This window comes from Lipotes vexillifer, unplaced genomic scaffold (genome assembly GCF_000442215.2).
Source record: "Lipotes vexillifer unplaced genomic scaffold, Lipotes_vexillifer_v1.1 scaffold154, whole genome shotgun sequence".
NCBI classification, from domain to species: Eukaryota; Metazoa; Chordata; class Mammalia; order Artiodactyla; family Lipotidae; genus Lipotes; species Lipotes vexillifer.
The window spans coordinates 260,548-277,778 of NW_006783737.1; the positions used below are offsets into that span (position 1 = coordinate 260,548).

The following is a 17,231-nucleotide window of genomic DNA, read 5'->3' on the forward strand; positions in this document are numbered from 1 at the left end:
ACTTATGAACTATGAATTTTGAGCTCGGATTACTAACCTTTATTCACAACTGCCTTATATATTTATTAACTGTTTTTCTTCATTTAACAGTGGCTCTTAAATAACAAAATAAATTATCAGCAAGTTCAACCATAACTTAAAAAATAGAGTAAAAAAAACCCTGTTCAAGCCTCATAAATGCAAAGCACAGCAGTATATTTCATATATGTTGATTACAGTTTCCATGTTCTTTGTGTAAATAACACAAAGATTATTCTCTTCCCACTGTTGCAAGTTCACAAAATTTATGAAAAGGCTTCACTCTTCTTCCCCAGCTCAGTTAACTGTACTTCAGTTGAACACAACAGACAGTAACTGGGGTTATCAGTGAGATGTGGTAAAAGCAAAGGTCATGACCACTCAGAACAACACGTAAACCTAAGATATACCTCAGATTTTCTAGTCTCAACCTAGCTCTCATTTATTAAATAATTTACGAAGAACTGTTGAGGATTTAATGAGCAGGCTGAACTCTGTCATTCTGCCATTTTGCTAGTCATGAACACACGTATTTTCCCTTTAAAATGAAGCAGAATACTATTCATTTCCAATGAGACTAGATGTAAGGGAAAAACAAAGACAAAATCATAGAGATTTTTAAGTTGTGCTATGTTGCTTTAACTGTTTAATTTTAAAAAGGTTAATTACCACATCAGTGCACCATCTCTTGCTTAAAAACATAATACCTTTGCAAGTAGATAAAAAAATATCTTTAAAATAAGCCAGAGGTAAAAATGTAAAGGCCTGAATGACTTGAAAAACAGAATAATTTCTGATCAGTGACTATTAATGGGCATAGTCATTTTATACAGCAAGTAACAACAACAATTTAGCAATTTTTTAAACAGGCACTTGATAGAGTGTATACTCAATACTGGGGCATCATACGCAAAAATATGGCTTTATTACAAAGGATTCAAGATGGCAACTACTTAGAATCCAGTGCCAACACGGATTATAACAAATCCAGTGAGTATTTTGTTTTTCAATTATTCATAGAAAATTTAATCCTGATTAAGTATCCTCGGGCAGGAATTCATGGGTAGTTGATGACTGAAACCAGCATTTATGTGAAATGCTTCTGTTAATTTAATCTGTGTATACAGCTTAATTATGATTGGGGATTCAGTGTAAGAGAAATGAATTATATCAGGATTAAAACTTTAGTACCATATCACAGAGTACTTTCTCCTCCTTTCTTTTTCAACATGTAAACCAGCTTGTCCCTTCACCTAAGTGCTCAGATTTTAAAACCCTTTGTAAAACCAATGCAACGTATCTAAGTTTTTCATAAACTGTCAAAAACGCTTTGCTACTCAAGCTAAAACCTAACTAGAGCTAAAATAAAGGAAAATGGAGAATAACCCCACCCACAAATAAACAAAAGCTTATTCACTTAACTATGAATATATTTTATATTGATTTTCTGAAGTAACTTCATTTTCAATTTCTTTAAACTCCAACACAAAATGCATTTTCCTTAAAGCATAAAAAGAAGCAGTTTTTAACCAGTGTATTACACTGATGTCATAACTGGACTTGGTTTAGACATGTATAAGCAAGTAATCATTTAACTGACTACTTTTTATAAGACTATCAAACCTGAGTTAATTATTGATATAAGATGAGGCATTATAAGTGGTGAATCTCTTACCAAAATATCATATAATTCTTTTCATCTTTATTTCCATATGGAAATTACATAAATGACCTTATAACAACACTCTTTTTTGAAAGTTTATTAAGTATATTTCAAAACATTTATTACCTTTTTTTCAGTTTGGTACTGCTTAAATGCAGTTGTATAAATAACACGCTCTGCTTTCTCTGTTCAATTTTTCATACCAAAAGTATGAAAAATAAAGTCACTGTATTTGGATCCTTATTGCACTCTGGTAAATAAATTTACTTTTCCTCTAAAGAAAATCAAGTATCAGAAGTGAGGCCGACTTTTGTGTCCAGATGATATGGTCAGTGGCAGTGTTACTGAGGAAAGTGAAGAAACTTCCCAGTATAGACTGTGGGATAGAAAGAGTCTGTAGAGAATCACCATGGAAACAGACTGGCAAAGGATAACGCCTACTGTAACGACCTGAAAAGAAAAGAAAGAGAATGCTTTACTGCATGCAAAAACAGAAATTATATTCATTTTATCATGGACCTATAAATACTTTATACATATATAAACTTATATATATGTTATATAAATATATATAAATAAAAAACTGTATCTGTCCCATCTTTACTGTGGGTACATTTTGTAAAAGCAATTTTCAATAGGAAAATGAGACTAATGTTCAACTATAATTGTTCAAAAGTAAAATTCCTTTAACAGTTAGTTTATAGATGTCAAAATAAGACACAAAAGAATAATTTGCTAAACCATCTTCTCAGGGTGCATGCACTAAAGAAAGTAATAGGAAAAATCAGACTCCTGGCTAATCTAGTAATAGGAATAAAGCATGCCCCTACCTGAATCCTGAAGAGTGCTCTGAAAGCCCTTTCCGAAATTCTCAAGTCACTTCTCTATTTTTGTAGACTACCTTCCTATCTATTTACCCTTTGTAAATACCTCAGGTTCAAGAAACATTTGTGTGTTCAACCGCACACTGCATTGCTTGTAAAGGGCTCCTGGCAGAACTCCACTTCGAAATGATGGAGTAACTCACCTAAGAAGGTAGTAGATATCAATACAACCAAAATGTGGCATACTTGAGCATGGCATTCCAGTCTGCAGGCTGTTAAAGCAACTAGACTGACTTTTAGAAAGCTGTCTTGATTTTTAACATTATGTAGCAAAAAATTTTAATCATTTTTTCTTAACTACAAAGATGTGTTATAAATTTTATAATTTAATTTATAAAACAGTATTATGAAATTGACTAAAATAAGAATAGCAAAAGCTATTTTCCATCATTCTGCTTATAAACTAAATTTAAATACTCACTGGTTCAATATTTTGTTTCAAAGTTTTATTTTAAAGAATCTAAGAAACCGCTGAATGGATAAACAGGCCTTTCCTACTTTAATAATTTCCCAATAAAGACTACAAAAAACTATTTTGATCATGTATATTATTTACCTTATCTCTTTGGTAGTCATTAAAAATGACAGAAATGCATGCAAGACCTGGATGGCACAAAAACCACAAGATACAGCCCTGAAACAAATGAAAAATAAGTCAAATAAGCGCAGCTATGCTTTGTTTTCAGAATGTACCAGATAAATAACATTACTAGCATATTTAGGAGGTCTTGATTGATCTCAATTGGCCTGTACAGTAGAACTTGCAATAAAATGTAGAAATATATTTGCTATTGTTGTGACAACGATATTCTGTTTCTAATCAAATGGGTGTTTTTGGAGTATTTAAAATCTTATATCTTCCTCATACATATATTTTGAGGTTTTGATATATAAGTAACAAATCAATAATTGAGAAAAGCAAGGTACAAATGTGTAACATTTCTATAAAAAACAAATAAGAATATACATTCATATTTGCATATAGATACACAAAGAAATTCTGTAAGAATACACAAAAAACTGATTAGCAGCGGTTACCTGTTTGAGATTTAGTACAAAAGACACAGAATTAGGTGAGTAGGAATGGGAAACTTTTTAACACTATACTTTTCAAATATATATCTTCTATTTTTCCTAGAACATGGAAACTTATCCTTTTCCAAAATTAAATTTGAAATAAAATAATAAGTTAATACTAGTAGCTGTTGAAATGCTTGGTATATTGAGGTTATAAGAAAAAAAAACCAAGATATAGAAAAATGTGTTGAAAATGCTACTATTTGTATAAAAGTGAAGGGAAATATAAAGTAATATATATATATTTTTTGAATTTTTGAATTTTATTTATTTTTTTATACAGCAGGTTCTTATTAGTTATCCATTTTATACATATTAGTGTATATAGTAATATATATTTTAAATTCTCTAAAAAATAAATTAGGAATTAATAGCAGTGATTATATGAGGAGGTGATAACTGCATAGATGGGAGAGAAGTAAGAAACACGTTTGCTGCTTTTTAAATACTTTTGGATGTTAGAACCTATTCAAATAGTTATATTAAAACATATAAAAATTAAAGTTTAAGAAACAATTTTTGTACTGTTTTAAACATAGAAGAAAAGAAGAAATTTAATTTTTAAATACCTGAAGTATACACTAACTTTTGAAACAATAAGCACTACTGTCTCTGGGAAGAATTCCAAAGTGAAATGGCATATCCTTGCCTGTTTGGTACTCAGAGGCCTGACATGGGTTCCTAGGGCTGCAGCAGCAGCTTTAAAATGCTCCACATCTGGAATACAGAAGGAATTTGGCCCTCCTCCGTCTCAGCCTCGTTCTGCTGAGACTGTCAACTAGGGTGGGCTGACCAAACAGCTTATCAGAATGATGCTTTGAGTTGCCAAGATGATGGGTTACGGACTCTCTCAATCTGACCAAAACAATATAACTTTCTAGGAAGGGAGGCTTCTGTAACGTTACTGACTCAACCTGTCTCCTGATCTTTTCCTTTATTAAATGGGTACAGAAAAAAAATCCATTTGCCTTTAGATCTCACTAGCATAAGAAGGACACAACAAGGGGGAATGAAGTAAACATGATCTCATATGGATGCCATGAAATGGCTGAAACATAGTATGTACTCAGCCTCCTGGCTCCCTTTGCTTATGCTGAAGGACGGCTCTTCATAGTTTGTTATAAAACATTGCATAATTCTGGGAGTAACAGTTCATAGTCCATTAACGACTGTTTTTTAGGACATGCAAACTGCATCCTAATTTTTTTATTTAAAAAATTCTGATACTACAGAAAAAATGTAAAATCCCTATTGATAAAGAAATTATAATAGAGGCAAAACTGACCTGCCAAAGATTACATGGAAACTACTGTTTCATGAGTTCTGCAAAATGGGGATAATATCATCTATATCTCATAAGTTGTGAAGAGTAAATGATTTGAATCACATAAAGTACCTGGCACGTAATAAAAGCTTACTAAATATTAGCATATGGTTGCTCCTTAACTTCCCAAGTAAAGCAAAATGAAGTTGATAATGTGAAGAAGTCATTTTCTAACCAAACCCATACTTTGGCAAAAGTGATATAGAACTCCCTTTTGAGTGTACTTCTTTCCACTGTGATGATCTGGTAGAGTCCGCAGCCTAATGACAACGCTAGGCAAATTCTTAAAACAATTAGAAGGATCCCTGCTAAGTTGTGGTGTGAATGGTGGCTGTGAGGACTGGTATCTTCAAACTGTTCCCAAAGTAGCAAAATACTCTGTAAAAAACAATATTTAGAGAAAAAAGTCATGTCTACTTACAATAAAGTACTTTTTTCCAACTCTTTTCTATATCCCCTTAACCAGTATATAAACATTCCTAAGAGGCTCTAAGATTTATCAGACTATATAAGGTGTTGATTAATAAGCACAAGCAATTTTTCCTTCACTGATACCCTCAGCTGGAGAAAAGGGATTGTAATCAAATGAGACCACATACAAGAGATAAAAAATGCTACTGTTACCATGATTCAAGTAAGACATCTCTAATGATGAAAATAAGTCGAAAAGATGAAGAGAATAAACATAAAACTTTCTGCTAAATCTCTTTCTTACTTCAACACCTTATTAGGAATCAAACCGTTCTGCATTCAAGCCCATTATCTCAGGATAAGCTTTCAAATATCTCAGTATCTTCTGTAATCCAGAAATTAACAAGTCAGAATTGCTGATTTCAGACCTCATTCTTGTCCCACGGTAACCTCCCTGGGTAAAGGAGAGTAGATTTTCAATATCCAACATAGCATCCAGGGCACAGTTACTTATCCTTATTCGTTTGTTCACCTTTTTTACCATATTGTTACGATCCCAGTGTAAAGCTCGCAAGTTCTTCATTAAGCTGTTCTGTTTACTGCTATTCAGTAGAAATCAGTGCCCACATTCCCTCCACCTTTACCAAACAATCACTTAAATGACGATAATTTTCACCATCACACATGTCAGTAGCCCTCTGTGCTCCCTTCATTTGCCAACTCAGCCTTCAGAATTGGGTCTTCAGTGGCTTCCAAAGAATTTAGGTCAAAACTCCATTATTAAATCCAATTTTAGGCTTTATGGGGTTTACCAGCAACCACTTCCTTTCCTCATTCTCAAATCTTCCACCCTAATTTTACTCCAGCTACCATTCTTGCTAGGTGAACTCTTTTCTCATCTTGCACACATAAATTTCCTTCTTGAAACAAAAATTAGATCTTTATTACAGAAATTCATTCCTCTACGCCAAATTATACCCGTCTGATTCCTTAACTTGCATTTCTAAACTTAACTCTTTACAACAAAGAAGTGCTACTATAGAACTATCATTTCCTGCTATGCGAGGTAATGGATATGTTAACTGGCTTGATTGTGGTGAACATTTCATAATGTATAAATATATCAAAACATCAAGTTGTATACCTTAAATCTGTACAATTTCTATTTTTCAATTATAACCCAATAAAGCAAAAAAAAAACTACTATTTCCCATGATTCACATTTTTACATATTCATACTCCCATATTTTCACATACGTATGCTAATGCATGACCTGTGGAATACACTGTACACATTTACGTGATCTCTTGTTGCCTGTCTCATCCACCTAGTCTGGCTGCTGATGAGAGTCAGGGCCGTGTCTAATACATTCTTCACAAATGCTCACATAAACTCTAGGGTAGAGTTATAATCTCAGTTTGTATTTGTTTATGATAATGAATTTAAATTACAATGAAATAATGAAAATTCAATTTTTAAAAGTTATTGAGAAATGAGAATTTAACTTGATATTAACACTACTCTCCATAAATCATGGATCAAAAACATTAAGTTGGCAGAACTTACCCATATTTTAATCACCTCTAATTCAGTTCTTTCTCACTAGCCCTCCCTTCTTGGCATTATCTCCTTTTTAAATATCAATACATGTGATATGGTCTCTTTCTAAATCAATCATGTAAATTCAATAAACCTTCACTCAGCACCTAAGGTACTAAAATAAGTACTAGAGGTAGATGGGCACAGGCCTTACCCTTCACTAGTGAGTTTTTCAATTTATTTAATGCATTAAAACTTAGATTATGATGTCCTTTACAGAGCCCAGATGTATATTTCATTTTCATCTATAGCTGATTGTCACAAACTCAATACAAATTTTTATGTTTATATCTTTCTTCTTAATTTTTATAAATCCATTGTACATAGGCATATGGAGATCCTAGAATAATGACTATATGTCACTATAGAGAAAAACCAAAAAAAGGCATACAGGACTCTTCTAAAAGACCAAGTTTGTTTTTGCATTTGTTTTCAAAAACAAGATCCTATTCTTTTTTATTCTACGTTTTGTTTTTTCTTTAATCTGATATTCACTTGAATTCTTTCATGTATAAAGTAGATTCTGGCCAATGAATGAATCTCAAATTCATTAACTGACTCATTTAATATTGAGTACTTACTAAGTGTTAGAAAATATGAAAGAAAGCTCTTAATTAGGAAATGAGAATCTAACTGAATATTAAATATACTGCACTGAAATAATCTGATAGGAAGCTCAGATTCAGGTAAATTACAATGAAATTCTACAATATACATATACCAGCACTCAGAAAATTAACAGGTTATTTATCTATCACTCTTTTTTCCCATTTTTAAAAAATTGAAGTATAGGTGATTTACAATGTTGTGTTAGTTTCTGATGTACAATGAAGTAATTCAGTTACACATATATATACATATTCTTTTTCAGATTCTTTTCCATTATGGTTTATTACAGGATATTGAATATAGTTCCCAGTGCTATACAGTAGGACCCTGTTTATCTATTTTATATATAGTAGTGTGCATCTGCTAATCCCAAACTCCTAATTTATCCCTCCCTCTCCCTCTTTCCCCTTTGGTAACCATAAATTTGTTTTCTATGTCTGAGAGTCTGTTTCTGTTCTGTAGATAAATTCATTTGTGTCATATTTTAGATTCTACATATAACTGATATCATATGGTATTTGTCTTTCTCTTTCTCACTTACTTCATATATGAACTATCACTCTTTAAATTCATAGTTTAAAATGACATAAATTCCTCATAGGTCCCAGGTTTCTTGACATGAGATATGTTCAAATTTGCATTTCTCAATATTGCAAAGCAGAAACATTTAGTATCACTACTAACCTGTGTTATGACGATGAACACAGCAATGCCAGTGGACGCAGGAGTAGAATCCCACTGGAGAGGTCTGCTCTGAGACTTCTTCATTCTGACTATTGTCCAACCCATGCATAAACTCAGAAGTAAGTATAACATTTGAATTTGGGAAGCGATGTCAAAAACTAATGGGAAATGAAAAGCAAAGTCAACTGAGTTTTCACAATACAAAGAATTTTATCCTTTTTTTTTTTTTTTTTTTTTTTTGGTCACACTGCATAGCTTGTGGGATCTTAGTTCCCCAACCAGGGATTGAACCTGCATCCTAAGCAGGAAAAGCATGGAGTCCTAACCACTGAACCACCATGGAATTCCCAAATTTTATCCTTTTTGCATTGAGAATATAATTATTTTATTAACCACAAAAGACAGACATTTTAAAAAAGAAACTGATAAAATTCAATAAGAGATATTCATGTATAATAATTCTAAAGAATTAAAATGTTGCCATTAAATTTGTAAACATTCTGAAAATAGTTAAAACAATGGCAGTACTCCTATTTCTAAAAATATGTATGTGTCCATATCATATCTTTATTAAGGCCAACTTTAAATCTCTTTGTGTTTCTTATTCTTCTTAGTTTTTCTAATTACAATCTATAACTCACTGCTTATGAAAAGAAACAAATTTTAAATATAACTTCTGCAATGTGGAGAATACTTCTGGGTTGTTCATTTTTTTTTGGTGGCTGACCTATAATATGAAGAGTATTTTCTAAACCTATTAAAAAGAAATAGCAGGACAATAAAACGCAGAGCTGCTGTGACATCCAATTATGTTGGCCCTAGTGTCAAGAGTCCTGAAGACGAATGAAGCGCTCCATGCATTAGTGTGATGTGCCACCAGGTGGCCATCACTTACACTGCAGGGGAAGCTGGCTGCGGTAGAAAAGACGCAACGAAACCGCCTGCACCCAGTTCAGTGCTACAAGAAAATAACAAGCAATAATACTTCAACTGCCATGTGTATTCATTTTAGAAGTTCTATTTATTGATTTTTTAAAAAATTATTACCTTTTCATCAGAGTGTATTTTGATGTGAATTTTGGAATAAACGTGATCACAGTTCAACAAAATAAAACTTTCTTCAAATTGCCATTTATAACTTTGATGTCTACGACTTTTATTTCTTTTATATAAAGATATTCTTAGAGAAACAGATAAAACTAGCTATAGTATCAAACTTATATTAAAAGTTACAAGCCAAAAACTTATTAATAATAGACCTTTTCAGCTTTATTTTGCCATATTTTTCTCCAGCTCTGCCACCCAAGTTAAAACCGGATACTTTACATTTATGCTTATACACTTGTAATAGCGAATTCTAATACTGAACTGTCACTACACTTTAATGATAAAAAGTGTCATGGCCTTTCAGAACAAGCACAATTTTCTTACACCATAGATTTAAAATGACTGTGATGCTAATTATTTTTATTAAACATTTCACAAATACATATTCAGTTATTTAAAGAAGATACCCAAAGGAATATCCCTACATAAGTTGCTAATTAGCAAAAACAAATACTGGGGAGGAGGGAACGTTGATTTTCTGGCTCATTTCTTTACATACTAAGTAATGCACATATTGATATAATACCATAACTGTGAGGGCAGGTAGACACTGCTTATCTGTTCTTGAAAAATAACTAATGTAGATAAAATACACAGATGACACAAAAACCCCATTCTGTGGAATTTGATTAAAAATCTTCATTAACCAAACCTGTTGTCAGAACTACCAAAAATGATCAACACTGATTTATTGTAGTTTTTTTTAAAAGACTTTTGCTTTTAACTTACCATGAAGATGCCAGATAGCCTAAAACACTGTTTTGTATACAGTAGACACTCACAAAACTTCAAAAGTCCTTGATTTTAGTAACAGCTTTGCTACTGATGGGCCTCTGTGTGCTTTGCCTCTTTGGACCACAATTTCTTCATCTAAAATGCATAAGCTAAATTATTTCTATGCTCTGTCCAGCTTTAAAACTCTAGGATTCTCTTAAACATCCTGAGTCATCTAAGAGAAAACAGGGGTTGCAACCAGGGTTCTAGTAATGTCAAAAAAGGAGAAGCAACTCTTGTTCATGCCCAAGAGGTAAACAGTATCCATCCTCTTCACAAGGAAAAGGAAAGGTTCTAGAAGTTTTAGAATCTTAAAATAGGCAGCAAGATCAGGATAAGTGGGTCCTGAGATGATTACAGAGATTACCATAAGATACCTTATTAAAGAGTGAGGAGACTAGAAGAGAAATATGGAAATATAAGGAAAGTAAATCCTAGAATGTCTTCGTATTCGGAATCTGCTTTTTTAGAGCAAATCTTAACTTGTTTTTCAGGATTGAAAATGGCATATGGCCTGATGTCCCTCTAAAGTTCCCTTTATAAAGTCATGATTATAGGAACTTTTAGGTTTTCACCGTCATATTTAATTGAAAGACTACTTCACAAAAGTTCCTCTTATAAATTAAAGAACAAAGCTGAGAAGTCAGCTCAGTTATAGGTATACTCTATGGCTCTAGGTTAGAAATAGAGACAAAAGAGTCACAAAAGGGATGAAAAAGGGGAAAAAAAACTTTAGCTTTGTGGTCAGAATATTTGGGTCTAAATCTTGGCTCTACCATTCACTAGCTGACTGACATCTGGGAATGTACTTCCTGTCACTGAGCCCAGATTCTTTATCTGCAAAACAGGGATAAGCATATCTACTTCACTGAGTTTTTATTGAGGATAAAAATGAGAGAATGTGGGAATCTCCTGGTGGTCCAGTGATTAAGACTTGGCCTTCCAATGCAGGGGGTGCAGGTTTGATCCCTGGTCAGGGAGCTAGGATCCCGCATGCTTTGCAGCCAAAAAACCAAAACGTAAAACAGAAGCAATATCGTGACAAAATCAATAAAGACTTTAAAAATGGTCCACATGAAAAAAAAAAAAAGAGAAAATGCATAGAAATATGCTCTAAAGACAATGAAGAGCTATACACATTACCTATTACTAAGAAGAAACTAAATAGGATATGTGGAAACTAAATGTATAATCTTGTTTCCAGTTGAGCTGAATCTAACCAACCTTGGATAAAAAAACCGTATTATGACAAACAATAATTGACAAAAAAGGAAAACATATAAGAAGCAGATAGCAAGTTTATGTTTTAAAAAAATGCTCAGTAAGATACTCACATTCTGCCAAACTTCCCATAAAAGGTACCCCTATTCCATCTCTGGAGTAACTGAAGAATTGAAGAGGAGAATATTAGCATCAATTACAAATGTGAAAAAACTCATTCATAATCAAAGCAAGCATAATTTTGGTGGACTAACTAGGATTAATTAGATGTAATGATGAACACAGTTTTAATGGTTTTGAGTTACCTGGAGAAATGAATGTAATTAGCGAAAGCTGAACCAGCTTGTAACAGCAATGCAGTTGTCAGGACCTTTAAAACCATGTGCATGGGTCCTCCTTTCTTAATAGCCTGCCACAATGATTGCGCATAAATGCAAGCAATCACAAAGTACACTAGGACGAGGAGGAAGAAGAACTCATGTAACCCTGTGAAGAGAAGAAAGGAACAAGCCAGTTACAGTGTTGGGCTGCTTTCAAACCTTCCCATCAGTGTATTTCCAGAACTTGTTTTTTAACTGAAGTCATAGCATTTACTTTTGTAAAAGAAAAAAAAGGAAGACTGTTGAAACAAATAATTTTCTACTTTAGGGTACAGTCTTAACTATAAGAACGCAGATTAAACTGAAGTCAATCTATAAGAAATCATATTGGTCAGGAAATAAGCCCAAAGACTAACCACAAGATCATAGTTTTGGTCGAAATGGTAAATTAAGACAATGATTTCAGCATTCAGTTAGATATGATTTTTTACCCCCCCAAAGTGGATTTCTTTTATACAATGTTTAAAAATAGATTTAGTCAGTCAATAAGAGTTTTATATACCCTGACAATGATTCTCAAAAAGTGTGAGCCCTGTGCCAGTAGCACCATCAGTAGGGAAGTAGTTAGAAAGGCAGATTCTTGGGACTCAACCTGCATCTACTGAATCAGAGATTCTGGGAGTGGGACCCAGCATTCTGGTTTTAATAAGTCCTTCAGTGATTCTGATACAGCTAAAGCCTAAGAACCAAGCTCTGGGATGTATCATAACCTTAAATTCCCATTTGGACAAAGCGTCAAAGTACCTGTCACGACCAGGCCTCCTTCTGAAGTAAATGGCATTCAGCTCTGTCAAAGAGGATAACCTATGGAGACCATGGGACTCCACTCCACAGGTGACTGAAACTGAAACACCTGACCAAGTGGCTACCAATCCAAAGACTAGTCACTGGCCAGCAGCATCACTTGGTTCTCAAAGATATGAAGCCAGTCATGTTCTCTTGGGACACCAAACCACAAAACATAGAAAGGATGAGGCAATAGAAACTGGAGTTGAAAAGAGTTGATGATGGAGCAGGCCAAAGGAGTCAAACCAGGCCATGATGAAATCAAAATTCTGGGCAAGCAGAAATTTTGAATGAGCAGAGGGAGCTGATTGGTAGAGACAAGAACAGAGCATAGGAATGTGCAGATTTTATATTAAAAATGGTCCCAGCCATTAAGCAGCCTCCAGTTTCTACCAGCAGCTTTTCAGTAGTCTTCACACATCCTCAAGATAAACACCCCTTTTTCGGTGTTACCTGGAATCTTTTGACTGTCTTCATTTTTCAGAAATTTCAGAAAATTTTATAACGAACCAGGGGCCAGCTTTGAGTTTAATGGCTTACATTTACTTGGTTACATCTAAACGTAGTCCCTAATATTAGGGCTTTTATATTCTATCTAAATAACACTGGATATCGTGACAGTGGCTATAGCTGTCTCCATTGAATCTGTGGATGAACGTCTAAACTCCATTCCATTCCAACTGTGACCCCTGAATCTGCTCTGGCTTCCCATGTGGGATAAACTCCAAACAACAGGCAGAGAAGGGAATATTTACATTGTATGGAAAATAATTTTAGAAAAGTAATCCAGAAGATGCAAACAGTAGGAAAAATACTCAATAAACAGTTCAATCTCAATCATGTTTCTGGCGTTGTTAGGAGAAAGAGAGAGCGAGAGAAAGAAGTATTTCAGCCACTGGGTGTCTCTCTTGCTCTACGTACATAAATGTTGATGGTCCACTTCTCTAGTCTAGGTGAGAAAGTATGTTTAGACTTCAGGAAGAGAATATCAAATAACAGAATGGGCATATTTTCTTTAAAAATTCCTGATATAGAGACGTATTCTAGCTTTAGAAATAATGGGACAATAAACCTGGGATTGTTATAGTAATGGAACAAGGCAGAAAATAAGCTAAACATATTATAACTGTGTGTCACTAAAAGTATGCTATCCTGTGTTCTGAATCTGTTTTTACCTTTTCTTCTTAGTATAAAGAATTAAATATGGCATTCTATTTAAATTTTTATTTATTTATAATACTTTACAAAATATTCATTACAAGATAAGGTTTCAGACTCTATTAGCTTAGAAATGCACCATGAAAAGAAAATCCCAGACTATTTATTGAGAACCAGAATAATATAGGAGGAAGGGACTTTTGAAAATAAGACACATGTCACTAGCAAAAAATATTTTAGGATTATTCAAGATTAAATGTCTCTTCCATAAAAAGCTAACACGGTAACCAAAAAATTATTTCATTGAGATAATATATTAAATAACTTGAACTAGGACATTTGTCCTACACTTTGCTCATTGCATTTTGCATAAATTATTCCTACCTTGACCCTGATACTTTAAAGATAAAACTCTGGGTCTGCACTCAAGTGTTCTTTTAAAAAAACCACCTCTAGGGAAAAAAGTCTGTTGTTTTTTTTTTTCTCTTCAATCAACTTTACTTTTGTTCTGCCACCATCCGTCACAGGAAAGTAATCTATGTTCACCTTGAAATTAAAATCTAATTTTAAAACAGGTGGAGGGCTTCCCTGGTGGCGCAGTGGTTGAGAGTCCGCCTGCCGATGCAGGGGACACGGGTTCGCGCCCCGGTCCAGGAAGATCCCACATGCCACGGAGCGGCTGGGCCCGTGAGCCATGGCCGCTGAGCCTGCGCGTCGGGAGCCTGTGCTCCACAACGGGAGAGACCACAGCAGTGAGAGGCCTGCGTATCTCAAAAAAAAAAAAAACAACACACACAAAAAAACAGATGGATACTAGGTATTAAAACTTTCCTATACACAAAAGAAGAAAAACACTCTTAAATGAGCATGCAATAGGTGACAAACACTTATGTTATAAGGGAATGAGCAGATTTTAAGGAAAACTTAACTGGAAGCACTGGTAAAATTCAGTAGGAAGAAAACTTCCAGGACAGGACAGCTTTAAAAAACTTCAGTTCCAGCTAAATGATGGGAGATGGGAGAAAATAGGGTAAGAAAAGGAGAGAGTCAATGGGTCATGGGGCAGCCCCTGGAACACTCTCGCCTACCTGTGATGCTTGCTGTCTCAGAACCCCAATATCCATCCCACCCTCAAGGGTCTCAAGATAAATCCTGATTAGTCTAAAGCAATTAGAGAAATTCCAATATTCCCCTTTCCCAAAGAGGTAACCCTTTACTTCGACATGTTGGTTTACCCTTATCACCTTTCTGATACCTTCACTTACATTTCTCTTATGATGTTAGACAACAAGGTCACGTGTCAAGTTCTGGCCAATGAAATAAGGGAGCTTCTGGGAAAGGTTTCCTTGCTCTTAAAAAAGAGACATTGAATTTTGCAATTGCCTAGATGTACGGCCCAGACTGCTGCAGTTAACTTTGAATATGAGGGAGCTGACAAAGCTGACAGTCAGAGGATAACAGGGTAGGATAATGTTAAATAAACTACCCTGAAGAAGCCTCAGAAATTATTGTTATGGAAGAGAATTAATTTCCTTATTGTCTATACCACTTGCATTAGAGTTTCTTGTTACTTTAAGTTACAGAGCCAAAGGTTAAGATCCAACCCATTATCTTTCAGGATAACGGAGGAGAAAAGGGAACAAGAGAAAATAATAAACATATCTGGAATCTTCAGAACAGTGAGATGGCAGGTGTGGCAGAGCCTGTAATACCATTCCAATGAAAACCAGTGTACTTTAGACAATAATGCTTTAATTCTCAGGATTCTGAGTACTTCTTCTTTTGGTCTCTACCAAAAATCACAAATACAGTTAACAAGGACTCTAATTTTTTAAGAGGTAGTTTTATCTTATTCTACCTTGAAGCATGATATTCCTATGTAGTATTTTGTCAAGTAGCATCAAACTTGCCTTAGTCTACATTAAAAAAAAACCCCCCAAGGGGCTTCCCTGGTGGCGCAGTGGTTGAGAGTCCGCCTGCCGATGCAGGGGACACGGGTTCATGCCCCGGTCCGGGAAGAACCCACATGCCGCGGAGCGACTGGGCCCGTGAGCCATGGCCACTGAGCCTGCGCATCCGGAGCCTGTGCTCTGCAACGGGAGAGGCCACAACAGTGAGAGGCCCGTGTAGCGCGCGCACACACACACACACACACACACACACACACACACACACACACACAAAAAAAAAAAAAAAAAAAAAAAAAAAAAAAAACCCAAAACAAAAAAACCTAAGTCTGTAAAATACAGGACTAACTAAAGTCTCGTAGATATAAAATACATGGTTTGAAAGAAAACAAACTGTAAGATTTAACCAGAGTAGCATGTAACATTAATTGTAGCTTTCTGCACCAGGTTATTCTAATTCAAACCTCTAAGATACATGCTTTAGCAGTCAATTCTCAGTAAAAAGCATAGCAAATCAATTTTCTCTACTTAGGGCAGAAAATTAGTCAAATGAGGAAAAGTTTCTAAAATGAACTAACTGGGAATTATTCCCTGGAAACAAATTCTATACCTGAGGCTACAGAAAAGGAAGAATCCCTCTTAAGGCTCTACGTTGAAACCAACACATTACCAAAACAATGTGGAATATGGACTTTTAGCTAAGTGGTTCTGCACATTAGAATCAACTTCAGAGCTTTGATCAACTACAAGTGCCTGGCTTCCACTCCAAAACCAAGTCTATCTCTCAGTCTCTGGGGGTGGACATCTGTATTTTTTCCAAAGCTCTCCATATGCATACACAGTGACAGGTTGAGAACCACCGATTTAGACTTCAATGTAGAATTAATCATATTTTAAGGCATTTAAATAATAAAATGATATGATCCTTGGAAATTATGCCAGACATCTAGCAATGAATACTTTTGAGTACTTATGGCACTTTTTAATAATCAATCCCTACAGATTAGCCTTGCACAGAATCCCATGCTTAATGAAAATCCATATTATAGTGAAATTTTTTCCCTCATTTAAATACTCTTGGTGACATGACCAAAGTAACTCTCCCCATCCTAGTATAAGAAAGACAGATTTTAGACATACTATAAGTATCAAATCAAAATCAGTCACAGGAGAAGACAGGTCAAAAGGAGTCAGGACTAAGAACTGAGTCAGAATGGTTAGTGGGAACCCTGAAGAAAAAGCTAGCCATAATTCAGGGTGTTGAAAAAAACACTAGAAGATATGGGCAAGGTTCAGGATGAGTCAGGGTGAGGATGACTGACATTCAGTAGTCCAAGCACCACACAGGGCACAAATGTCATTGCTTTATGGCCCACAGTCAAAGTTCAGATATCAAACTGGGAATGAGGAAAGAGTCCAGAAATGAGAACCTAGATAAGGAGGCAAGAAAAAGAATATCAGGATCCAGTGAGTCTCATGGATCCATACAATAAATAAAACAACCTCTTGAGCCTCCACCCTCCTGCCTCAAGGCAGGAGGGGGAAGGGCTACCAGATGTGGACTCCACTAGAGGCAGTAGGGTTTGCATGTACAGTGACTACAGAAGAGCATTACTTCCTGCTGGAGG

At 34.8% G+C, this 17,231-nt stretch overlaps 1 protein-coding gene across 1 annotated transcript in view; it reads right to left on the minus strand.

Moving 5' to 3' along the window:
- Positions 1 to 1,941: 1,941 nt before the first annotated feature.
- Positions 1,942 to 17,231, minus strand: part of GPR180 (G protein-coupled receptor 180) — a 26,268-nt gene continuing 10,978 nt past the window's right edge. The window contains exons 4-9 of the mRNA XM_007456374.1: positions 11,678 to 11,858; positions 11,486 to 11,535; positions 8,271 to 8,428; positions 5,153 to 5,344; positions 3,122 to 3,199; positions 1,942 to 2,131 (exon numbers count right to left, since the gene is read on the minus strand). Of these exons, the coding sequence (XP_007456436.1) occupies positions 1,973 to 2,131; positions 3,122 to 3,199; positions 5,153 to 5,344; positions 8,271 to 8,428; positions 11,486 to 11,535; positions 11,678 to 11,858 (818 nt within the window). The 3' untranslated portion in view covers positions 1,942 to 1,972. The remainder of the gene's footprint in view (positions 2,132 to 3,121; positions 3,200 to 5,152; positions 5,345 to 8,270; positions 8,429 to 11,485; positions 11,536 to 11,677; positions 11,859 to 17,231) is intronic.